Source organism: Lentinus tigrinus (assembly GCF_003813185.1).
Source record: "Lentinus tigrinus ALCF2SS1-7 unplaced genomic scaffold L226scaffold_7, whole genome shotgun sequence".
Lineage (NCBI taxonomy): Eukaryota > Fungi > Basidiomycota > Agaricomycetes > Polyporales > Polyporaceae > Lentinus > Lentinus tigrinus.
Genome location: NW_027137916.1, coordinates 223,279 through 246,762, shown reverse-complemented (window position 1 = coordinate 246,762; position 23,484 = coordinate 223,279). Strand labels below are relative to the sequence as shown.

The 23,484-nt window shown below is 54.4% G+C and overlaps 12 protein-coding genes across 12 annotated transcripts; 5 read left to right on the top strand and 7 right to left on the bottom strand.

Annotated features, from left to right (window-relative positions):
• Positions 1-68: 68 nt before the first annotated feature.
• Positions 69-1,202, bottom strand: L226DRAFT_532869 (uncharacterized protein). Its single transcript, XM_067680350.1, has 6 exons — positions 1,097-1,202; positions 987-1,036; positions 806-925; positions 658-756; positions 473-595; positions 69-421 (listed from the first exon to the last, which is right to left on the bottom strand). Exons 2-6 carry the CDS (start codon positions 994-996, stop codon positions 411-413), a joined length of 363 nt encoding a protein of 120 aa, XP_067537426.1. The 5' UTR covers positions 997-1,036; positions 1,097-1,202; the 3' UTR covers positions 69-410.
• An 858-nt stretch (positions 1,203-2,060) lies between these two features.
• L226DRAFT_569098 (uncharacterized protein) lies at positions 2,061-4,308 on the top strand (the record flags this gene model as incomplete). Its single annotated transcript, XM_067684251.1, has 16 exons — positions 2,061-2,151; positions 2,214-2,287; positions 2,343-2,384; positions 2,441-2,454; positions 2,513-2,523; positions 2,665-2,679; positions 2,733-2,851; positions 2,909-2,990; positions 3,050-3,095; positions 3,275-3,316; positions 3,377-3,466; positions 3,524-3,570; positions 3,759-3,816; positions 3,873-3,942; positions 4,001-4,021; positions 4,258-4,308. The coding sequence occupies 16 exons, from the start codon at positions 2,061-2,063 to the stop codon at positions 4,306-4,308; spliced, it is 873 nt and encodes a 290-aa protein (XP_067537425.1).
• Positions 4,309-4,347: 39 nt separating this feature from the next.
• On the bottom strand, positions 4,348-5,520 carry L226DRAFT_569097 (uncharacterized protein; the record flags this gene model as incomplete). Its single annotated transcript, XM_067684250.1, has 4 exons — positions 4,348-4,697; positions 4,747-4,850; positions 4,909-5,237; positions 5,287-5,520. 4 exons carry the CDS (start codon positions 5,518-5,520, stop codon positions 4,348-4,350), a joined length of 1,017 nt encoding a protein of 338 aa, XP_067537424.1.
• Positions 5,521-7,032: 1,512 nt separating this feature from the next.
• On the top strand, positions 7,033-9,305 carry L226DRAFT_459548 (cytochrome P450; the record flags this gene model as incomplete). The annotated part of the gene is made up of 12 exons (XM_067675522.1): positions 7,033-7,117; positions 7,171-7,271; positions 7,330-7,421; positions 7,480-7,621; positions 7,688-7,860; positions 7,915-8,168; positions 8,231-8,297; positions 8,362-8,607; positions 8,680-8,913; positions 8,970-9,002; positions 9,066-9,094; positions 9,160-9,305. The coding sequence occupies 12 exons, from the start codon at positions 7,033-7,035 to the stop codon at positions 9,303-9,305; spliced, it is 1,602 nt and encodes a 533-aa protein (XP_067537423.1).
• A 230-nt stretch (positions 9,306-9,535) lies between these two features.
• On the bottom strand, positions 9,536-10,774 carry L226DRAFT_569095 (uncharacterized protein; the record flags this gene model as incomplete). The annotated part of the gene is made up of 4 exons (XM_067684249.1): positions 9,536-9,918; positions 9,982-10,082; positions 10,142-10,470; positions 10,544-10,774. 4 exons carry the CDS (start codon positions 10,772-10,774, stop codon positions 9,536-9,538), a joined length of 1,044 nt encoding a protein of 347 aa, XP_067537422.1.
• A 672-nt stretch (positions 10,775-11,446) lies between these two features.
• Positions 11,447-12,674, bottom strand: L226DRAFT_521572 (uncharacterized protein; the record flags this gene model as incomplete). The annotated part of the gene is made up of 4 exons (XM_067678711.1): positions 11,447-11,814; positions 11,883-11,980; positions 12,044-12,372; positions 12,426-12,674. The coding sequence occupies 4 exons, from the start codon at positions 12,672-12,674 to the stop codon at positions 11,447-11,449; spliced, it is 1,044 nt and encodes a 347-aa protein (XP_067537421.1).
• Positions 12,675-12,796: 122 nt separating this feature from the next.
• On the bottom strand, positions 12,797-13,603 carry L226DRAFT_352575 (uncharacterized protein). The gene is made up of 3 exons (XM_067674154.1): positions 13,285-13,603; positions 12,904-13,223; positions 12,797-12,848 (listed from the first exon to the last, which is right to left on the bottom strand). The coding sequence occupies exons 1-2, from the start codon at positions 13,506-13,508 to the stop codon at positions 12,974-12,976; spliced, it is 474 nt and encodes a 157-aa protein (XP_067537420.1). The 5' UTR covers positions 13,509-13,603; the 3' UTR covers positions 12,797-12,848; positions 12,904-12,973.
• On the bottom strand, positions 13,206-14,189 carry L226DRAFT_611272 (uncharacterized protein; the record flags this gene model as incomplete). Its single annotated transcript, XM_067686266.1, has 5 exons — positions 13,206-13,223; positions 13,285-13,717; positions 13,775-13,928; positions 13,995-14,092; positions 14,155-14,189. The coding sequence occupies 4 exons, from the start codon at positions 14,187-14,189 to the stop codon at positions 13,570-13,572; spliced, it is 435 nt and encodes a 144-aa protein (XP_067537419.1). The 3' UTR covers positions 13,206-13,223; positions 13,285-13,569.
• A 1,384-nt stretch (positions 14,190-15,573) lies between these two features.
• On the top strand, positions 15,574-17,098 carry L226DRAFT_504754 (uncharacterized protein). The gene is made up of 5 exons (XM_067678000.1): positions 15,574-15,633; positions 15,693-15,825; positions 15,885-15,962; positions 16,028-16,275; positions 16,338-17,098. The coding sequence occupies exons 1-5, from the start codon at positions 15,631-15,633 to the stop codon at positions 16,788-16,790; spliced, it is 915 nt and encodes a 304-aa protein (XP_067537418.1). The 5' UTR covers positions 15,574-15,630; the 3' UTR covers positions 16,791-17,098.
• Positions 17,099-18,014: 916 nt separating this feature from the next.
• L226DRAFT_551772 (NAD-P-binding protein) lies at positions 18,015-19,532 on the top strand. Its single transcript, XM_067682840.1, has 4 exons — positions 18,015-18,339; positions 18,416-18,697; positions 18,765-19,103; positions 19,173-19,532. Exons 1-4 carry the CDS (start codon positions 18,247-18,249, stop codon positions 19,446-19,448), a joined length of 990 nt encoding a protein of 329 aa, XP_067537417.1. The 5' UTR covers positions 18,015-18,246; the 3' UTR covers positions 19,449-19,532.
• A 1,447-nt stretch (positions 19,533-20,979) lies between these two features.
• On the top strand, positions 20,980-22,559 carry L226DRAFT_532862 (NAD-P-binding protein). Its single transcript, XM_067680349.1, has 4 exons — positions 20,980-21,276; positions 21,333-21,617; positions 21,697-22,038; positions 22,111-22,559. Exons 1-4 carry the CDS (start codon positions 21,184-21,186, stop codon positions 22,381-22,383), a joined length of 993 nt encoding a protein of 330 aa, XP_067537416.1. The 5' UTR covers positions 20,980-21,183; the 3' UTR covers positions 22,384-22,559.
• On the bottom strand, positions 22,540-23,224 carry L226DRAFT_569089 (uncharacterized protein; the record flags this gene model as incomplete). The annotated part of the gene is made up of 6 exons (XM_067684248.1): positions 22,540-22,548; positions 22,608-22,655; positions 22,704-22,782; positions 22,848-23,016; positions 23,075-23,125; positions 23,179-23,224. 6 exons carry the CDS (start codon positions 23,222-23,224, stop codon positions 22,540-22,542), a joined length of 402 nt encoding a protein of 133 aa, XP_067537415.1.
• Positions 23,225-23,484: the final 260 nt, after the last annotated feature.

Here is a 23,484-nt window from a genome sequence, read left to right as displayed (position 1 = left end):
CAGACGACTTGGCTCGACCGCTGGAAATACGTCGGCATCTGAGTGGGAGGCTGGGATAACGGTGGAAGCCGACGATCAGCCTGGTTAGGCGAAAGATTCCCTCAATCTCTGTGGCTGGATAGCTACGGACACCAGGATCGCAACTACGCCAGGGGAAAACTGCGAACTGTTATCTTGCTTAGCGATCCACTCATCCGACATGAAGATCTCATTCTCTACACAACGCATGAGCCTTTCGCTCAGAGCCCATCTCACCCCCGCTCTCGAGCCCACGGCGCTGATGTAACTCGGTCGCTACTGCTTCTAGTCGCCACGCTCGCGCCGCAGCGTTTTGAGTGCTATACCCGCTGCAATGTTCCTTGCACCTCCAAGGGTGAAAGCAGAGCCACTCCCATACTCAACGCCATTAACTATCCGAGGTCTATGAGGTCAGTACTCACCGTTACGTCCATGAGATCGTCAGGGTACTCACTGAACACTGAGGTGCTCCACGTCGGAGTGATAGGCTCTTGGCCTTGGGCCTTTGTCTGGACAGGCCTGGAAAAGAAAACGTATGGCATCAAGCCATTACGTTCAGCATAGGCCTTGAAATTGTCTGTAGTTGGGGGTTGCAATGTATGAGCGAACCATCACATAAGAGTAAGACATTCATAGTACCGAATTGCATCGACAAGGCCCGCAGAGCCATCTCCGCCGCGATCTCGCGAGCTCCACCAAGGTTGGCGGCGGACCCACGACCATATTCGATTGCGTTAACTGTCAGATGATTTAGAACATCACTACTTGCGGTCACTGGAAAACAAACCGAAGACCGAGGCGGTCCACGTTGGACTATTCTGTGGGCCCGTCTGTAAAGGTTGTGACCAGGCGACCTGCGATATTAGACCGTTCTTCTGAACGTAATTATTGAATTGAATGCGCCAGTCTGCCATGTACGGCCTTCGCTCAGACACAGTACAGGGAACATGAGTGAAGTAAGCACTCACCATCGGCCATCGTATGGGGATACTTATCGCGGTAACCCAGTCCTTGCTCGCTACCAAAAGTGCATTGAGATCAGGATGCAAGTCGTTGTACACAGGGAGAAAGAAAATACCTGGGTCCAGGGTGGGTCTGTCGCAGCCGTATGGGATGGTGGGCGTTGTATAATAAGGTCGAGTACTGCGGACGCGCCCGTGGACCACGATACTAGGATTGCGTCTGCGGAACAGCATCATCTTTCGCCGAGCCTCCCGGTGCCAGTCAGGTGACTGAGATGTAGACTCGGCTGACCAACCTCAGAAGCGATGGGCCGCATAGAGGTGAGGTGGCAGATGGACACGCAGTAGGTGCGTTGCAAATCTACTGCTTTGGTTCGTACTAATGACATTTATCACAATGGGTGGAGTGAGGCAGAACGTACTGATGTACTTACCTGGTAACCCGTACGAGCTTCGTTCTTCCTTTCATCCATCCTCGCCCACCATTACAACGGCTGCCGTATGCGCTCCGCATGGCTCTTGTGCCTCGCAGACCCTGACATGAGATCTTCTCTTGATCTTCGCACTCCGAGAACTTGCAGGTTTAACTCCATGGAAACTGAGGCCTGGTGTTCGGCCGCTCAAGCCATCGGGAATGCGGGCAAGCAGCCACGAGGTAGTAGTAGGCAGCGGAGTCACAAACTCCGACTCAAACTCGGAGGCTGGCATTGGACACGCTCACGTGCTCCGCGTCTTCTCCCGCAAGCGCTCTCCCTCGTGGCGCTTCCCAGGAACGCGACCCCGTTTCGGAGCGAGTCTCTTCCTCCTTCCCCCTCCCGACTACGGTGCCCGCCATAGACGAACAGTTTGCAGCGCTACTGCTTTGAAAATGAGAGTATGCACATCTTTGGCGGTGGAGCGAAGGACGCGGGACCCGAGCATACGCAATTGAACTGAGGCTGACACTAGCCCGCCACATCCCGCGGAGGTATAAGAGCCCAGCCCGGTACGCTTTCTCTTCCTCACTCCCTTTCTCTCCTACCATCATCTCCCCCCTGTTTACTCTCAACATACACCCACCTTTCTCGCAGCATCCAAGCCATGTCTACGCCCTTCCTCCTCCACGCCCTCGACTTTCAACCTGGACGCTCGCCCTTGCAATCTTCGTCAACGGTCTTCGTCGCTATACATCGTCCCTCAACGTGGCCTCTTATAAGTTACGCCCTTGCTATTAACCCACCCTGCGTACTATAGCGGATAGGACACGCAAGGTCAACGGGTGGAGGCTTGATGGCATGGCGGGCGAGCGGGCTGACATCCGCAAGTTGGTGAGTCGTTCTTTACTATTCCCTTCTCGATTCATTCACTACGTATGTATATTAGGTGGGTGCCAACGGAAGCAGCGTTCCAGCCTTTGGCGTGTGGGTATGTCTTTCGTTACTCCTCGAATCGGTTAGCTTGATGCTCACGTATAGTCCCAGGATCGAAGGAGAAGGTAAGTCGTTTCGTTGAATCTCAGAGTGGACGGTCGCTGACGTTCTGTTACCGCGTAGCGTAGTGAAAGGTATGTCGTTTGTTTGCTTGTGTTCTGTTTTGTAGGTTACGTGGGAAGTGGGAACGGAGGAGTATGTGGTCCGCGAGAAACTGGTGAGTCGCATATTATCTTCGCCGATGGTAGCAGAACGGATCTGACTGTTATTTACAGGTACAACGACGAAGGGTAAGTCGTTCACTTGCATTTTTTCTTTTGCAGTTGCTGATTTCTCGTTGCAGGTTCGAAAGGTGCGTGTTTCGTTTTGGTGATTCGGATAGACGTGATATTGCAGGCATTACGCGGAAGAAGATCGGTGTCCGAGGAGTCCCGGGAGCCGTTGATCAAGGCCGACGGTAGGGTGAGTACTCGAACAACCACCCACTCAACTATGTCGCATATTGACTTGAGTATCCAGGAAGACGAGCGAGAAGACGATTTTGAGGACGGGGAAGACGACGTTGGCAAGGAGCGGAAACATTCGCAGATTGCAAGAGGCGGTAAGTACATTGTCGACGTCTACATTGTTCAACTGCTGACGGTCCTGATGGTCTTACAGTGCCCGGTGCCGCCGATAGATCCCTCCCGCCGGTCGGAAGGGAAAGGTCAGTCGTTTCATTTCTTCCCGAGGGAGGGACACATGTCCTGGCGCATACCTCTCCGCGGTCCTCGGGACGAGTACCTGCCTGCGTGCTGTCTGGGATCCTAGGATCTCAGGCAGTGCACGGGCACGAGAAACCAAAATGCGCTTCAAGGTGCGTTTTCGTGAACTGACGGGTTATAGGTCCGGCGAGGGCGAGGACGGCTTCCGGACTCGGCGGACGAGGTGAGTTTCCGGAATATGTCCGTGTGTCGATGCCCACACGTTGAACGATCTTCTAGCAAGACTCAAGAGCAAGAACAAGGATCAAGGGAGAAGCTCAAGAGCAAGAACGGCCTGGAAAGACCGGGAGAAATTTTTAAATCGCAACAGGCAGTAAGTGTTACATCCGCACCCGAATCATCCAAACGCTAACTTGGACACGCACTCTAGTGACCCGGTGCTGCCATCAGACGCCTCCCGCCGGCCGGGAGGCGAAGGTCAGTCGTTTCATTTTTTCCCGAGGGAGGGACACAGTCCTGGCGCATACCTCTCCGCGGTCCTCGGGACAAGTACCTGCCTGCGCGCTGTCTGGGATCCAAGGATGTCAGGCAGTGCGTAGGCACGGGAAACCAAAATGTGCTTTCAGGTGCGTCTTTTGTCTCTCGCGTTCGCTGACATGGTGTAGGTATCACGCGGGCGAAGATCGGTTTTACCGGGAATTACTGGCGACGACCGACGGGGGAGTAAGTATCCGAACCGTTGCCCCTTTCGTCTATGTGTTGTTGACCTCGCTTGGCAGGCAAGAGCAAGATGAAGGTCCGGAGCAAGACGGAGAGACGCACTGGAAGATGCTCAGTATGCAAGAGGCGGTAAGTGCACTTGTTGACGTCTGCGCTCGCTTCGCTAACCATGCTTTCGGCGATTTAGTGGCGTCCCGCCGGTCGGGAGGTAAGGTTAGTCGTTTCATTTTTCCCGAGGGAGGGACTCCGGTCCTGGCGCAGACCTCTCCGTGGTCCTCGGGACGAGTACCCATCTTCGCGCTGCTGCAATGGCAGGGCGGGATGGCGAAACCAACATGCGCTTCTGCTGCCAGTGCTATCGGATGTTTCATGTGCGGTACGGATGGTCGGAAGGCAGAGTTTGTGATGGTTTCATTCTTGTAGTATCACTGTACTTGTACATAGCTCAATCTTCGGGAACGCATGGGTACTGGAACCTATCCCGGCGGGCTATGAGCCGATCGTAGTGTTCCTGGATATCAGCGAAATCCTTCTTCAAGTAGAGTCGCTGCCCCCGGACGAGGTGTGCACTGTGTCAAGCTCGACATGGACCCGCGAAGTGAGTACGCTCGGCGACGCGAACTTCGCCGTAGAGATGGACTCCACCATTCCAGCTTTGAGCGAGCGAGCGGGTGTCTCCGGACGCATCCCAGAGCACCAAAGCGTGGCAAGAAGGACGCTGATGATCTCCACGTATATGTTGACAGAGAGGACCGCGATGACTGGAACAATGTTCTTCTCGTGGAAGATCATGATGAGCAGGCAGATTCCAAAGACGACGGGGACGACGAAGTTCGTCGAGGCAATCCAGAAGAGCGCACGAAGGCGAGATGAATATGACGACACTGTATGCAACTATGAGACGGGTTTCATCGAAGCAATGTGCATACGTACTGCGTCCACCGCTAGTGATGATTTCGGCCTGATTGGTCATTGGGACCCCCGCCTTGAGGGCACCACCTTGGTGTAGACGGAGGAGGAACAGCGATGAGGCGATGCTATCATGTGCTTTGTGAGCTTCCACAGGCTCAAAGAGAGGTGGGGGAAATTTCGTACACGTCGTAGAGTAAAGCCATAAATAGTTCGGCCTTGGCAGAGGGCACATGCCATCCGACCGTTGAGGCGACCCACGGATTATCAGACCCACGCGAGCCATCTTGGACCCTCTTCAGGGCTATACCCACGTTGACAACGCGCGCGACCGATATAGCGGATAGCGAGCCGTATATGAAAGTCGCATGTGTCCACGAGAGGAAGCGCGGGGAGTACACAGCCAGAATCCTCACGAAGAGGATGCACTGCACGCATACGGGGATGAAGAAGTAGAGTCCGAGGAGTCCGACGACGAAGCCGGGCTTGACCTCCCGCCCGGACATTGCGCGAGACTATGTAATACGAGTCAGCATATATGGGCACGAGCGGGCTGCGACTTACCAGGCATGCCATTGCAACTCCTCCGAAGATCAGTCCGAGCAGGATAGCGATAACGTTGAGGACGAAGACGGGCTTCCGACGGACGTCCGGAGTGGTGGAGGAAAAGAGGAATACGGCGACTGGAATGAGCAGGGTTGGGAATACCGTCTCGATGATGAGGAGATCAACAATGGACCCGACCTCCACCTGGAGGGCAGGCGGGAGTATCAGAGGCGTTAGCGTAGGAGCTTCCATTATGAACGAAGGAGTGGTGGGGAGCCGCTTGGACGTATCGTCTGTGCGTGGTCTTCTTATAATCGGCTGAGCAGAGCAACGGTCGTCGGAGTCCCGTAAAGTACTCCACTATTCTCAGTATACTCTGTACCAGCTTCGGTACAGGCGTTCATCTGAGAAGCATCACTTCAGCGTTGGTCTGAGGCAAGTCGGATAGATGGTACCCACGGGTTGAACACAGTCGTCGGGATCAATCGAGCTGCAAGCTATGTAGATCTTGCCATAATGACAGCAGTGTCACCGCGTGTGTCCGGTTCCCGATGTTTTCCTCCGAGCTCCACGATGCACGCTTAGTATTTGGCACCTGAATGTCAGCGAGGGGAATCGAAGTGGTAGCTCGGACACCTTCAGGCACCGAGACTCAAGAAGAACACTGCGGAGATGCACTGCAGTACGACATCCCGAAGGAACGTCCATCTGGATTAGTTCACCAGAGTCACGGTCCCGGCGATGTGTGTGAACTTACGCGTCCAATCATAGCCAGGGGTGAATCCAACCCGGACGATTGCCGTTGAATATCGCTTGGCGAAACTTCATATTTATTCTTTTCGTCTTCTCCCAGGTTTCCGTTCCACCCGCTTCGAAAGTAGAGACGAATCGTGGAGGAATGATTCGTCTTGGAAATAAAACGTAGACCGTCCGCCTGCTCTCTGCGAAGACGCCGACTCGGAAAGAACCCAAGAGTCCATGTCGAGAATGTTTCTGACGAAGATAAGATGCATACCTGATCAGATGTGCTGCGAGTGAGCTGTCGCCTGCCAGTGCCCGGGGTCTGGAGGTTAAATCGTGGTCAAAGTTTCCGGCTAAGGTTCTGTGATCAATCCAGCCGAGCTCGGCATACCGCTCAATAAGGAAACTCTGAACTCAAGAGCGCCCGCGGGCCTCATAGCGACACGGCCCCTGCCCTTATACTCGTACCACCACCGTAGAGTGCTCGTGGTTACCTTTGTCCGAAGAACAGGGAGATTAGGGCGCTCAGGCCTCAGTGTTTCTTGTGCAGGACCCGTCAAGATAGCTACAACCTGTCAATTGACGGTGTGAGGATCTTATCAAAGGCCGCGGTGGCACCCGGGACCGCGAACACGGCTCTGCCATCTCGAGCACTCCCGTATACCAGAAGCAACCTGAAGCAACCTTTGGGAGCATACGAAAACCCTGTGCGTACCTGACCCATCTATGTCCATGACAGCTATACTCAGTGCTCTCTTCTCACGAGGAAGATCACTGACATGGCTAGGCTGTGAGCTGGCACGCCCAGTGCGCCCTGCATCGTGTGGTCCTCTCCGCCCGACTACTCCCACTGAGCCCCACCACGTTTGCCTTGGATAGTCTGCAGGGCATACTTACTAAGTACGAACTTCAGTTCGTGTTTCCTACTGGCAGGCTGGCGCCTCCTGATCTGATGACGAATCGCATTAGGTCGCCATGGGTATACCTCTCTCCGTGGAACTTGTGGCTTTTGTCACCGTGGGGATGGTGCTCCGTATAACTTATCGCTACCTGAGAAGATCCCCCTTGGACAACTTACCTGGGCCCCCGTCTGGCTCCTTGCTTCTCGGTGAGTGTCGTATACAATGCTGGATGAATGACAACTGATAACGGCTTCACCAGGCAACGTGCTACAAGTGACCAATCCGCATACTGCTGGCACATTTACGGAAAGTCTATGCGAGACTTATGGCCCTGCTCATCAGATCCATGGCGCTCTGGGCGTAAGTCATCATTGCGGCTGTTCGCAGCCTCTTTATCTGACATCGTTTGGTTACCCAGGAGCGACTTCTTCATGTCTTCGACCCAAGAGCTCTTCACAGCATCTTCGTTGCGGATCTTGAGTACTTCCCGAAAGAACTTGCCCCAGTCAAGTTTGTGTCAACCTTTTGAGCAGGACGAAGTGACACCCGCTGACTTCTTCATGAACAGCCCTCTACACTTTCTTCTTGGACCCGGAATGCTCGGCGCGGAGGGTCTCCAGCACCGCCGCCAGCGGAGGTTGCTCAACTTGGCTTTTTCTCAGGCTCAGCTACGAGATATGACACCGATCGTATATGATGTCGCTCTCAAGGTGCGCCTCGTGTCGATCGGTTCAGGCTTTGCGTCTCAGCCTGATCGTTACTAAATCTCCTGACAGCTGCGGAAAGGCATGCGAGAGCACGACCGAATGGGTGATCGAGAGCTAGACATCAACGCATGGATGGCGAAGACCTCATTAGAGATTCTCGGCCACGCATTTCTCGGATATGATTTCAATACTTTCGTTGAGAACTCCACAGACACCTTCGGCGAGTCCGTCAAACAGTTCTTGTAAGACTATGTCTTCGCGCGTTCTTCTATGCCTATCTGACATCAGAGCGATAGTGTTGCGTTTGGGAAGGTCCCGTTCGTTGCCTTCCTCGTCCCTTGGTTGTCGTACTTCATCCCCGAGGCACCCATCCGTACTATTTTCCGCCTCGTGCCTTTCTCTCCCAATCTCCACTTGTTGCTCGACATCACAGATACAATGCGACGTCGCTCGATAGAAATCATCGAGATGAAGAAGGTCGCACTGACCAGAGGAGACGAAGAGTTGCTTCGACGCGTAGGCGAGGGGAAGGATATCATGAGCATCCTTTGTGCGTTCAGTTCATGACTTCTGCCTCGATCATTTCTCACCGCCAGCACTCCTGACCAACAGTGAAGTCCAACATGGCAGCGTCAGAAGCGGACAAGATGACCGACGACGAGCTCATTGCGCAGGTTTCGTCAGTAGTGCTCAACTTCTCTCTCTGAATCGTTGCAAGGATCCTGATGTTGGTCTCATTGCAGAACAATCATGCTCGCGGGCCTTGATACAACTTCTAATGCCCTCTCGCGCATGTTGGACGTCCTCGCCCGGAATCTCATAGCTCAGGAGCGACTTCGCAAGGAGCTACTCGCAGCACAGCGTCAAGGAGTCACAGAATCCACAGGCCCCAGTATTCCGCATGTAGAACTCATGAAGCTGCCCTACCTGGATGCTGTGGTCAAGGAGACCTTGCGTCTCTACCCACCCGTGGGCTTCATGTCTCGCAGGTGAGTAAATCATATGCCAACACAGCCTATTCGTCTTTAGTCGCTGACCCTCGTCTCTGTGCATTTCTGAAGAGCAGCCAAGGACATCGTGCTTCCGCTCACTTGGCCTGTGCGTGGGAAGGATGGAATCATGATGAGCGAGATCCTCGTGCCCAGAGGAACGCTTGTCGTCCCGAACTTGCAGGCATGCAATCGTAACAAGGCGCTATGGGGCGATGATGCTCTTGAGTGGAGACCGGAGCGTTGGATGGAGGAGCTCCCAAAGGAGCTTTACGAAGCACATGTGCCGGGAATATATTCAAACCTGTGGGCCGTCTATACAGTTTCATGTCGCTCGTTTACTGTCTGACCACTCCCTACAGGATGACATTCTCTGGCGGAGGGCGGTCGTGCATGTGAGTGGTGGCCCTTTGCGGAGGCGTGAGATGCACACGCTGATATATACTCCGAACTACTAGCGGAGTCAAGTTCGCCGAGCTTGAAATCAGTGAGATCAAGTCACCTGCCTAAGATACCAGGAAATCTGCTGATGTCATTTTCTACTGCTGTCAGAGATCGTGCTTTCGACCATGCTCATGACGTTCAAGTTCAAATTGACGGACAAGCCCGTCATGTGGAACTTCTCCGTAGTGGACTATCCAACGACGGGCGAGAACAGTACAGAGCCCGAGTTGCTACTCAAGGTAACTTCGCTGTAGAAGCTGTGTATGTCACTCTTCTGTTTGGATCGGCGATGCAGTGTGTTTTATCTATACCCACGCCTGCGACGCTCGGAATTGTTGGTGGAGGGTTACTGCACCTTTGCGATTCGGCGTAGCATGTATATAATGGCACAATTCATGATAGCGTTACACGAACACGAGTATATTATACAACATATGCGACCCATAAATACCAGTGGCGATCCAAGAACAAGAACGAACTCGCATCAATGTGAACAGTCTGTGCAGTCTGTGTCCGCCCGCGAAGCCACGTGGATGCCAGTTCCAACTGCCACATTCGTATACGAAGGGAGGGTGTTCCGCGGAAACTTGACGGTAGAGATGGACTCTATCACATGGCCACGGCCTTCGACAGAGCGGCCGCCGACGGCAACCTCTGGGCTTGTCACAGAGCACCAGAGCGTCGCCAGGAGGACACTAATGATTTGAACGTAGACGTTGACGGAGCTCACCGCGATGACCGTGATGATATTTCTGAAGTTCTCGTTCTGGATGAAGATGAGCAGGATGGTGTTGAATACGACCGGGAAAACGAAGTTCGTGAGCGCAATCCAGAAGAGAGCTCGGAGCCGCGCCGGGTAAGACATAACTTGCCAAAATTTGTGGACGTGAGATACGTTTTGGGCAGAGGACATACTCGGGCTGGACGCACAGCGTTTCCCATTGCTCACTGGGTCTGGGACCTGCCTCACAGGCATTGCCATCGAGAGGCTTGCTTGACGCATGCGGAAGAGGAATAGACCTGACGCAATGCTGTAGATATGGTTAGCTTACGGAAGTGTTCAGCTTCGAATACAGGTAAGAGCTCGTACATGTCATAAGCCAACGCCATGCACAGTTCAGCCATCAAGGAAGGGACATGCCCCTCGACGGTCGTAGCTGCCCACACGTTCCCGGAAAGACGAGAAGTCTCGTTGATCTTCTTGAGCGCGATCCCGATATTGACGACGCGTGCCAATGTCATCGTTAGGAGCGTGCCGTATATCGCCACCCCCAGCAGTCGGGAGATGACTCTCGGCGGATAGACGGCGAAGATCCTCACGAAGAGGATGCACTGCACGCAGAGCGGGATGAAGAAGTAGAGCCCGGTAAGGGCCGTGATGAAATCTGGGCTGACAGCACGTCCCGTAATGGACCGGGTCTAGTGATCAATGATTTTAAGTCAGTGGCCGCCGCGCTGACATTGAGTCTGGCCCCGGAGCAATTGGACTCACCACCGTCGCTATAGCCATGCTCCCGAAGATGAGCCCCAGCATGACGCTGAACACGTTCAAGATGAAGACGGGTTTCCGTTGAATTTCCGGTTTGGTGAACATGAGCAGAGATACGCCGATGGGGATGAGGAGGGTGGGGAAGACGGTCTCGACAATGACGAGATCCACGACATCGTCGAATTGGGCCTGCAATTGAGGAGGAAGAGACGAAGATGATCGGTTGATGGACATTGAGGGCATTATGAACAAGGCCGCAAGGCGTAGCGGCGTTACGCTCCTCCCCACCGAGGAGGACCTCTTAACTGTACCAGAAGCGCGGTATAAATAGGGTCCCTGTTGCATCTCACTTCGACCGGGGACTGCTTCTGGGAGTCTTGAAGCCGAGATCGTGTTTCATGTTGTGCTGGTCACTTTATGAGCTTTCAGAACCAAGGAACGGACACGCAAATCACGAACCATACCGTATGTTTCCCAGGCTGTGTGGGTACAGTGCACCTGCGCAGGCCCTGAGCTTCGCTAGACGTGGGCGGACAAGTTCGAAGTTGTCTGGAGAACTCTGTGTTGTCGACAGAGTGTAGAACCGCTCGGGTCCTGCTGAAGCCCATTTCTGCGCAGTTTGTTATCCGAGTATTGCTGTCCCGCTGCCATGTGAAGCAATCGCCAAAGTACAGACCTCGGCCTCGGTCAGTAGTCACTCCAACAGCGGGAATGCCGGACGAGAAGATACAAGTCCGGAGATAGCAGCGCGGTAGCTCTAATCTGTCAAGCAACTCCGTCAATCCATATACTTATTCAACGGACTCTCGAGTACAGAAGGAGCCCCCGGAACAGACGCGGCATACAACTGCACTGTCCGGGAACCTATCGCGGTCGGTCTCGAGTATCAACTTTTGGTACCCTTCCTCAAACGGTCCCGCTGCTCCCCGTCGCAGAAGACCCATGCACGGTGTCAAGGTCCATATGGATATGCGAAGCGAGGACGCTCGGTGGCGCGAACTTGAGTGTCGCGATCGACTCCACCATCGGGCTTTCGCGCGCAGATGCACTTGCGATCGTCTCCCCGTGGACTCTCGAGTGGCACCAGAGCGTCGCGAGGAGTCCACTGACGATCTGGACGTATACGTTAACGGAGATGACCGCGATGACCGTGACGATGTTGCCGAAAGTCTCGTTGTGGACCAGGATGAGGAGGAGGACGTTGAAGATGACGGGTACGACGAAGTTCGTGAGTGCGATCCAGAAGAGCGCACGCAGCCGGGCGGTGTACGACACTGCATTATATGTTGTGAAGAGGCGTGAGGGGACTCGGAGATCAGAGGATAGAGGCTATTTCACGTACTGCGTCCTTCCCCGCGGCTGACGATCTGATCCTCAGCTGTGTTGGACTTGAGCGCGCCTCCTTGACGGAGACGGAAAAGGAACAGAGATGACGCGATGCTGCGACACGGGATTAGATATGTATGGCCACTATATACATAAATATGTGGATAGAGTGCGTACGTGTCGTAGACCAGCCCCATGGACAGCTCGGCCATAATGGAGGGGATGTGCGCCCCAACAGTGGTGATTGCGAACGCGTTCGCGGCATGGCGAGAAGCATCGTTCATTTCCTTGAGCGCGATAGCTAGGTTGACGACGCGTGCCACTGTCATGGCCAGGAGCGTGCCATATATAGCGACGGCGCGCAGTCGGGAGATGGTTTGTGGTGGGTAGACCGCGAAGATGCGTACGAAGAGGATGCACTGCACGCATACGGGGATGAAGAAATAGAGCCCACTCAGGGCTACGATGAATTGCGCGCTGACGAAGTGCCCCGCAACTGTACGAGACTATGTACCAATGGATCAGGAGGCAGCAGCACAGAGGCGGGGTCAGTACTTACGACTGTTGCGATTGAAAACCCTCCGAAGACGAGTCCCAACATGATGCTGAGGACATTGAGGATGAAGACGGGCTTCCGCTGGATCTCCGGCTTTGTGAACATAAATAGACACACGGCCATTGGGATGAGGAGGGTAGGGAACACGGTCACGATGACAAGGAGATCAACAAGGCTGTCGAACTCGGCCTGCAGTGCGGGCGGCACCAATCCCGGAGATAGGTCGACGCGCAGAGCAAGTGTTGAGGACATCGTCGAACGAGAGAGCAGAGGTGGTAGCGTGGTACGTCTTCCCGGGGTGATGTGCCTCTGCCATTTATACCCAAAGGCGAGCGAGGCAGTCCTACAAGCTCCTTGCAGTTCACACCTTGATGAAGCCCTAGGTCCTGAGGAAGATTGGAGCCGAGATCAGGATTCAGGAGAGTGCTGTAGGCTCTTCGTGAGCCCGACGAACCAAGGAACAGAGATTCATATCACGAACCTGGCAATGGTTCTTGAACTCAATCATGACATCCTCGGGACGCTTTCGGCCTGCTGTAGACGTGCGCAGCTCAAAGATCAAAGAAGAGCGTGGATAAATTGGATGCCATAGAGCGGTCGAACTGAGTCAATCCTGCCAAGGTGTGTTGTTGACATTGCCTCGACGCTGCATGAGGCCGAGGACTTGCCTCTCGACGCTCGTTGAGCGGGTCGCCCGCACGGCTAGCGTTTCGCATGTCGACAGGAACAGATGCATATGTGACGCCGTGCGACTGAGTCCCTGAGCATTGACGTGGACATTGTGCTGTCATCGAGGCGCTACTAGAGCGCAAACCGTCGGTTGAATTAGTCAGACCCACGACTTCAAGACGAAAGCACATACGGATTCAAAGATAGACAAAAGCTACCGTGGCGAGGAGCACATGACGCCGCACTTTGATGTTTCGGCGAATAGTAGGAGGATGTCTGCTTGCAAGTTTTGTGCTCCTCGTTTCTGACTGTCGCCATCTCGATTCGATCCTGAGCGGCGTCTACTGTCAGAACAAAGTGTTGCACACAGCCCAGGGAATACCGGTGGCTTCGTAATCTTCTCCTTGTGCGCGACATACTCTGGCGTACAGCACATTCCCAACCACAGGAGAAGACTGATCAAATGACGATCCCGTCCTCAACAAGGCTCACTGGTTCCAGACAGAGTCGACGTATTGCGCGCCACATCCAGGTCCACGTGTATGCCAGTGTGGGATACGAGCGTGCTCGGATGCGCAAACTTGAGCGTCTCCATCGACTCAGCCATCTCACGCGCCGTCGTCTCCCTGTACGACCCCAAGCATCAGAGCTTCGCGAGGAGCCCGCTCACGATCTGGACGTACACGCTGACGGAGCCAACAGCGAACACGGCGACGATGTTGCTCGCGTCCTCCCGTGGGACAAAGGCGAGCAGGATCATGTTGAAGATCACCGGGACGACGAAGTTCGTGAGTGCAGTCCAGAAGAGCGCGCGGAGCCGCGCTGGGTACAGGAGTACTGCGTAGAGCAGTGGTAGGAGAGTGAGCATAAGAGACCTCGGGAAGAGGCGCGATTAGAACGTACTGCGTTCTCCGCTGCTCAGCACGTTGATCCCTCGAGTTGTGATAGTTTTGAGCGCGCCGCCTTGGCAGAGGCGGAAGAGGAAGAGACATGAGGCGATGCTTTCCAATATTGGCGGTCAGCATGCCGGATTATCAATGGTGAGTACAGGATGGGCGCGTACGTGTCATAGACCAGCCCCATGCACAATTCAGCCATTACGGAGGGAATGTGCCGTCCAACAGTCATGGCAGCCCACGGGTCCGGGGAGAGATGGGAAGCATCGCTGATCTTGCAGCCTACTGAGCGCGATACCGACGTTGATGACGCGTGCCAACATCATAGTCAAGAGCGTAGCAGCGGTACTGAAGGTGTAGTGAAGACTCACTACGGTCGCAATGGCAATTCCTCCGAAGAGAAGCCCCAGCATGACGCTGAGGACATTCAAGACGAAGACGGGCTTCCTTCGAATCTCTGGTTTCGTGAACAAGCACAGGCAAAAGGCGATTGGGATGAGAAGAGTGGGAAACACGGGTTCGACGATGAGGAGATCGACAATAGCGTGGAAGTCAGAAATGGCGTGCAGTTCCGGCAGAAGCGATATCGTAGACGTTAGGACGGAAGGCATGCTTGAACGATGGAGGCGACGTGGCGCCGTTGCGGACCTGCTGACTTTGATACTCTGCCGAAAGTGAAGCCTTTGTGCTTCCGACCCATACTAATCTCACCTTCTAGAGAGCATTGAAGCCCCAATCAGCTTCCAATGCGTGCTGGTTGGCTTATGAGTTGCAAACACGAAGCAAGGAAGAGGTCGTCGTATGGCTAGTGTGAGACTCTTGAACTCGATCACTGCAACCGACGAGTTCTCAGAAATCTTATATCTTATTACAGCACGATGTTAGGATTGGGCGTAGCATCGCGACAGCCTCGAGATGCCGTACGCTGTGCTCTAGTGAGTTCCATCGCAAATCAAGATACGTGGAACAGCACGTACCAAACACAATGTCGCAAGCATCTGAGTGAGTTGCATGATGATGATGTAGCTACTCACAAGTGCACTCCGATACCTGCGGAAACGGAGGTTCGGAAAGCTGTGAAGTTCCCAAGGGTGATCAACTGTATAGCATGCGTGAAGATGCGTACTCACGACCCAATTAGAACGGGCAAACCAGGTTCTGCTACAGATGAGTACCATTATGGGTTGACATCACTGTTGGGCGCGTGTTCTACGAGGACCTCCAGCCGTCGAGCGGGTCATCGAGGCATCCAGCGAGCAGTGAATCCCTTCATCAGTAATTCCAGATTTTTCTGAACGCGTCCGAACGCGTCTGAAGGCTCGAGTATTTTTAAGAACATAAGATAGATACAGCGGAAGTACTAGTCGATCTGCTTAGAGTGCTGATCAATGTTCATGAGCTACGAAAAGTCTCGCAGACAACTGACCTACCTCCATTTTCCAGCGCGGCGAAAGGGACATGGAGGGAGAGAACAAACTGCCGCCGTTGCCAGGAAAGGAGATGGCGGGGAGATACTGCATGATGTCACGTGTCACGGGGCGGACGCAGGGTCGTGTCGGAGATGAATCGGGCGCCACACTGGTTGACTTCTGACCAACAACTTCAACTTCCCGCTAACCACGCCTCTCCTGCCCTCCGCTCCCATGGTATGTTTCCAAAAACTTCCGTGGTTGTTCTCAGATACTCACCGCTGCGTTCTGTGTAGTCTGTCACGCCTGCTGTCCTCCGCCGCCTCATGCGCGAGCTCAACGAGCTTCGGACCAACCCCCCGGACGGCATACGCGTCGTTGTCAACGAAGATAACATGCTGGACGTGACGGGCATCGTCGAGGGTCCCGGTGCGTGGTCTCGAGCATTTTCTCGCCTTTTGACACGCTGCTGACGCGTCGTGGCGCAGAGGGCACGCCCTACGCAGGTGGCTACTTTAGGATTAGGTTCAATTTCACGGAAGAATTCCCTGCGGCCCCGCCCAAATGTACGCTTCCAGACCCTCCTAGCTCTCTCTGCCCCAGATCTTTTACCCGCTTCATTTCTCTCTAGGCTGGTTCGCGACGAAGATCTTCCACCCGAACGTCTCGACCGCGGGCGAGATTTGTGTCAACACGCTGAAAAAGGACTGGAAGTCTACGTACGGGATTGGGCACATCCTGGTCACGGTGAAGTGCCTTCTCATCTACCCCAATCCTGAATCTGCGCTGGACGAGGAGGCCGGGAAGCTATTGTTGGAGGACTACAATAGCTATTGTGAGCGTGCGAGGCTGATCACGAGCGTACATGCGACGCCCAAGGTGCGGTGCTCCGTCCTCACTATTCGGCCCCTCAGCTCACGCTAGCACTCGCGTCGTATCAGGTACGGCCAGCTGAGTTCAACACGCCTTCAAGTTCAGAAACTCCCTCCCAGCCGTCTACCTCTGCCACTGCCTCAGCGTCTACCTCCTCCGCATCCCCTACCCCCGCATCTTCCTCCTCTACCGTTGTTAGCACGCCTGCTGCCACGACGAAGGGTACCACGACGACTGCTGCCCCTACAGTATCCTCGAAACCGCCCTCAACCACCTCCCAACCACTGCATCCGTCAACACCAAACACGTATCCCCCGACCACCAGTCCCTCGTCCCTGTCGCCCGGCAAGGGCGCATCCTCGAAGGAGCGTCACGTGTCGCCCTCGCCCCTCGGCACGGCAGACTCGAACGTCGCTGTGGGCGTGCAGCCAGCCTCTGGCGGCACTAAAGCAGTCAAGAGGGCTGCAGTCGCGACAGGGGCCGGTGGCGAGAAGCGGAAGAAGGCGCTCAAACGACTGTGACCGCGTTTCCCCTCTCGCATGCGTCCCATCACCCCCTTGCGGTCCGGTGCGCGTCACCTTTCAATGTAATAAGTGACCTCGTGAGTACGATATGCAGCAAGTAGTGGATGTGTGCGCCCAGAACGGACTGGAATTGCCACGCCGAGGAGCCAGAGGATGGATCTTCGGATTGTGGCTGCTGGAGGACGCTGTCTCGCGACCATTCTCATCTTCTTAGGATCTGCCCTTATGTATGTATGTGTTGTTGTTATGATTACATGCTATCGACGCCCCCCACCCCCACCTGCCCTGCCCCTACAGTCTCCGCCACTGGGAAGGTCAACCTCGTCGACGTCGCAGCACCAGCGCTGCGGCTCGCGCAGGGCGTAGTCCTTGAGGATCGCTGTGCGGGGTAGGGCGGCTGACGGCTTTGCTACGGCACGCGCTCCGGCAACCGGAGCCCGACATTGCGGTGAGTGTCGATTTTGTGATTATGGACTTGCCTCGGAAGCAGTTGAAGCGGTGCATGTGTAGACGCAAAGCGCTCCTGGAGGAAGTCGTCCGCATCGTCTTCGCATGATGATGGACAGCTCTCTTCTATAACGCTCACGGCCTGTAAACGTCGCAGTCTGAGCCGTGCATTCTACGTTCAATAAGGCCAGAGTATGGTAACATATATGGATCATCATCGTCTACCACATGCAGCTAGCGCAGGAAGTACTCATGATGAGGATATCCAGATCCATGCCCTGCAGACAAGCCAGGTCGCCCTGGGTGTGTTGTTGTGCATTCACACCGTCGATGCGGGGAACATGGAAGGTCAGTGCGCCCGACGCGTCCTGTGCACATACTGATCTGTTGGGTTGATACAAGAAGCACTGATGTTAAGCATTAGTTAGTCACGATAGAACATGTCGAACAAGCTACACGCGTCCGTCAACCAAAGGCCGGCAGGGTGTTTCAATGTCGCAATGAACTTGGTGGGAGTCGATCAGCGAGGTCCACTCTCTCAAGAACGCCGTCATGGCTCCGGACTAGTATTCGCCCTCCTGCCAATTCGATTTCGTATCCCCATTAAAGATGTTCGCAATTCTCTGTCGTGGTGCTTTGTCGTGGTTGCTGACTGAGGTGACACAACTTGAACACACCGACTTCGATTGCGCGGCCATCCGGCACAGGTCGTTCACCATTCTCTCAGCCTTCTTGATGATGATGACAGTCAACTCCGCACTTTCCGGTATCCCCAGTGGCTGCGTACACATGCAGCCAATGCCTTTCATGCAGGACGCCACGTAGGATTCCCGGAATACGCGCTGACAAATTGGGCGCTTACGTGATGTTTAACCCCGACAACCGGTAGTAGTCGAGTACAGATCTAGAGCATCGTCGCGCGGGAACATCCTGCAGTATATAAGGCGGAGAATTTGATCTCAGGAGGCTTCACAGAACTACCTTCGCCAACACATCCACATAAGCCATGGCTACCAACAAACCTCTCGTCCTCGTCCCCGGCGGAACGGGCTACACCGGGCGTAGCATCGTCAACGGGCTCCTCAAAGCAGGCAACTTCGTAAGTGCACATCTTGATTACAGACCGAATTTTGCACAGCACCTAATCATACAATATTGTTTCGGTATTCTTGTAGCGTGTCGCGGTGCTCGTCCGCCCGACGTCTGTGACGAAGCCCGCCACAGAGGAGCTGAAAGCCTCTGGGGTCGAGATCCGCGTCGGAAGCCTGACGGACGACTACGAGAAGCTGAAGCAGGTCCTGAAAGGCGTAGACATCCTCGTCAGCGCCGTCGATTTCCGCGTACTCGGCGAGCAGCGGGAGTTATTCCGCGCGGCGAAGGAAGTCGGTGTCCAGCGTGTCGTTCCCTGCGACTGGGCTACCCCCGGTGCAAGGGGTGTCCGCGTCCTCACTGACAAGGTACGTCCAGTACTCTTCCTCGTTGTCCAATCAGGTTCGGCACTCACCACGATCCTGTCTCGTGCAGAAACTCGAGATCCACGACTATGTCAAGGAACTCGGCATCGGGTACACGATTATCGATGTCGGCTGGTGGATGCAGCTCTACCTCCCGCTCCCGCTGAGGAGCAAGGTTGCACAGACCCTCAAGGAGATGTCCTGGTCCCTCTACGGCTCCGGAGAGACCAAGAACCTGCTCACGAACCTGCACCACATCGGCACGTGGGTCGCGAAGATCATCGCTGACCCGCGCACGCTCAACAAGTATGTGATCGTCTGGGAGGACGAGGCGACCCAAAAGTACGCACACGAGCTCGGGGAGCGCATCTCTGGAGACGGCGATGCCCTCAAAGCGAAGCGCATTCTGGTGAGTGTCTCGCACCGGGAGGCTTTGCATGTGCAGGGTTGCTTGCTGACTTGACATGCCTGTTGGCAGGTGTCTGAGGAGCAAGTGAAGAAGGACATCTCCGAGGGCGGAGCTGCGTTCGCCAAGGACCCGAACAACATCCTGGCGGCCTCGAAGTATATGGGTGGCCAGTACATGAACAGCATGCACTTCCTCCAGGAGAACACCTTGGAGAACGCTAAGCGTCTGGGGTACCTGGACGCGCGCGAGCTCTATCCCGACGTCCCTGCGCAGTCCTTGGAAGAGTTTGCGAAGGAGTTTTACAGCCTGCCAGAGCCTGGAGAGTCTCGTCTTCGCGATTGGTAATAGAAAATTAGTATCTTCTTGTGAGGTTGGATTTACTGCGTGGAACTTGTACAATATGTATGCGAAATTACTCGGATTAGGCCTATCCTGGCGCGAACCCTCCAGTATGAGACCTAGCTTCATGAAGACCGCCCACTGAGATTCCGCGACGCAAAGTTGGTTAGCCCCCTAGCATTGTAGCGGAGACAGATAGAGACGACGTGCCGAAAAGGCATAAGAGCACAGACGTCAAGGTCCAAGGTTGAGTCACTCGAAGACGGAGAGAAAGACAATCCTCAGGCGCTTCATCATCGTTGGGAACCTGTCGGGCTAATTTAGGGCAGGCTGAGGCTTCACTACGGAAATATGGGACCGTACGGCAAAGTGGAGGTCGTCCGGGGCTATATCGATGTGCCGGCTAAGGGATATCGACAAAGAATTAATGTGATTTGAATGACCACCAGAGTCGGGACGGATTCTGGGAAAAAGCATGCAAGAGGGCTAAATGTCATATTCCAACACACATTGGTCCAATTGGAATATAAATAGGTCCTACGATAGAAAAGCCATACGCCCGTTGTGTTATGATTCTAGGGCCCCGGAAGCTGGGCGTTTCTGTCCCGCGCTCAGAAGGTTTTGGTCCTGGCGCGATAGACTTCCTGTCCGCCTTATCCAAGAAGTCCAAATCTTAATTGACAACTCACCTTGTAATTTTAAAAATTGCATGATATAGGTCCTCATAGCCTAGGAAAAATAGCCAGAAGGTTCCCAGTGAGGTAGGATGAAGTGTGCAGGGCAACTGACGAAGGGGTGGGGCTGATCTAGGAGACGCTGGCGGGGAATTCGGCGTGTAAGCGCTGGGAAATTAGGTTGTTTGACGCGGAAGAAGGTCACTTTCATCGAGGCTGAGGAGTTGCTACAGTTGAGCGTACATGCAGCGGAGTATTTTTCCAGGTATAAGATAGTTTATTAGAGTGTACATAAAGAATTTCAAGAATAACGGAGGCAAAACGGAGGAAATCGAGGCAGGACGGACAGGCGTGCTAACGCGCAAGAGCAGGCACTTATCGAGGGGACCAATGTACTATTGCGCCTGGCATATAACCGTTTTGCAAAAAGCATAGTGGTGTGTAGTACATGGGAGGCCATGGCAAGGCGAGTTTGCAGGCGCTTCGGCGCGACCTGTGTTCGGGAGTTTCAGTGGGTACCCTACAGTCCCCGGTGACCTGAGTTGAATAGGAGCCCCACATTGCGCCGCGTACACAACAGCATTTCCTCCGATCGGTCAACAGATTACATCTTTAACCGAGCGACAACCTGGATGGGGGACGCAACGCGCCCTCTGGCAGCCTGCACCGTAAAAAAGGTTGGGACCCGTACGTACTCAGTCTGACGCCCTCTTGCACCTGGTCATTTACACGAATTGCATCATAAGGTATACCTGCAAGTGAATGCGCTGGATGTCACTGACCCAGTATCGACACATTTCGCCTTCGAACAATCTGGTAAGATGCTCACCGATCGCCAAGTTATTGCTTATTATAGCGAGTTCTTCCTGATGGATATCGTCGACCCACTTCCCACCCACGACGGGAGCTCCAGACCGAGATATTATGACAAATAGACTTTCATATGAGGTCAAAACGGACGGCCGGGTAGAGCATGATACCGTTTCGGAGTCCGTTCGTTCTGTGAAGTATAAAAGCAGCTAAGCGAACGCACTGGAGCCTGCAGAGAACCCACATCTATCCACGGTATGGCTACCAACAAGCCCCTCGTCCTCGTCCTCGGCGCGACCGGTGGGACCGGACAAAGCATCGTCAACGGACTGCTCAAGTCTGGCAACTTCGTACGTGCGCCTGAGCTTCCTCGATCCTTCTGCACAGCCATCTAACTGCACAACAGCGCGTCGCGGCCCTCGTCCGTTCGCAATCGGTGACGAAGGCCGTCACCGAGAAGATGCGGACGTCCGGTGTCGAGATCCGCATCGGGGATATAACCGAGGACTACGAGAAATTGAAGGAACACCTACAAGGCGTCGACGTCCTCATCAGCGCCGTCGATGCCCGCATCGGCAACCAGCAGCGAGATATTTTCCGAGCAGCGAAGGAGGTTGGCGTCCAGCGCGTCGTCCCTTCCGATTGGGCTACCCCGGGCGACACGAGGGGTATCCGTACCCTCACTGACGTGGTGCGTGAGCTCGAAGTGTTGAAAGCGACGTGGCAACAAGGCAAGGCGCAGTGCTCACCACGTCTCGTTCCTTGCGCAGAAATTCGATATCAGGGAGTACGTCAAGGAGCTCGGCGTTGGGTACACCATCATCGACGTCGGCTGGTGGATGCAGTTCTTCCTCCCGCTGCCCCTGCGCAGCACAGGCGCGCCGGAAGCGGCCCTCTCTTGGTCACGGTCGCTCTACGGCGGGGGCGAGAGCAAGAACCTGCTCACTAACGTGCACCACATCGGCACGTGGGTCGCGAGAATCATCGCCGACCCACGCACCATCAACAAGTCGGTTATTGTATGGGAGGACGAAGTGTTGCACAAGGACGCACAGGAGCTCGGGGCGCGTGTTTCGGGCGATGGGGATGCACTTCGAGCCAAGCGTGTCGAGGTACGTCTCGTCCTCCCCATGTGTCGTGGACGTCCATATAGAGAGCTTGCTGACCTGTTACGCTGGACATAGGTGTCCGAGGAAGAGATCAAGAAGCAGATCGCCGACGGTCAAGTCTTGTATGACAAGGATCCAATGGACTTCAAGTTGTCTGTGTCGCTCATCTGGTTCCAGTACATGTACAGCATGCACTTCCTCCATGAGAACACGCTCGAAAACGCGAAGCGCCTGGGATACCTCGACGCGCGCGAGCTCTACCCCGACATCCCCGCACAGTCACTGGAGGAATATGCGAAAGAGTTTTACGGCCTTCCGGAGCCAGGTCTTCTGTATGTTCGCCAATGAAGGATAAGGTGTTGGTCATTCATGGTGATTGTTCAATCGGTGATCTGGCCTATTGCGTGAATGAAGAGCTTGTATCTGGATGAATTGGATCAGTCTGATGTGACATGTTGCATACAATATCGCCATGTTACTTGCCAAAGTAGACATCGCAGGACTCTACAGGTTCTATGACAGGAAGTGAGCATGATATTGGATGCAGATCGAAGACGCACGTGGAGACTTACTGCAGGGGCTATACATTTCGTGACAAATGTTGGAAACTCGTGAGTGTCCTGTACGAAGTCAGCCGAAGTGCGGACTAGCGATTGTGGATGGCATACCGTGTTCTTGTAGTACTCCAGACCCTCCGGCGACAGCGCGTCGAGCAGTGGCTCCTGAATCTTTGCCCGCTCTTCCTTCCTGAACCAGAAGAGGTCTGTGATCCAACAACCTGAGCGCCACAGGGCTTCACATACAACACTCACGATATCTTCGTAGTCGCTCCGGGCGGCGTCCACATCATGAATCCCACCAGCTCGTCACCTTCCGTAGCAGTCCAAAGCTCTCCTATGGCGACCCCATCGCTGACCCATGTCCTCGCTATGAGGGGGACTAATAGTGGGTCATTGCCGACCAGCGCCAGGAGACCCGGGTCTATCCGATACGTAGTCAATACATTGCAGTCGAGAGCATAATGTGAAACTATACCTACCGTCGATGCTAAGGTCGATCATCAATTTGATGACATCCTCCTTGAGTGCTTCTACGGGACAGTTAAAGCACGAATGATCAGTGGGACGTAGGAGCTTCGTGTACCTGAAGGTGCTGGGACCTGCTGGATGATGACATTCGCCGGAGCCATCGCACAAACAATGGCGATGTGTGGCTTATGTGTGGGGGATGGATGTACCTTGTGTCTGTGCCGCTGTTTATTTATTGCGTGTCAGCGGGTCGATATGTGCGCGTCTGAATGGTCTAAGTCGGGTTCGGACCCATGATTTGCAATGTCGGGCCATGCGATAATCATTCGCCCGGTTGACGGTCGTGGCTGGTTCTGAATTCAGGGGAGAGTGCAGCGCGTTGCACGAATACTTGAAGTGATCCATTGTTAGGGATACGTCG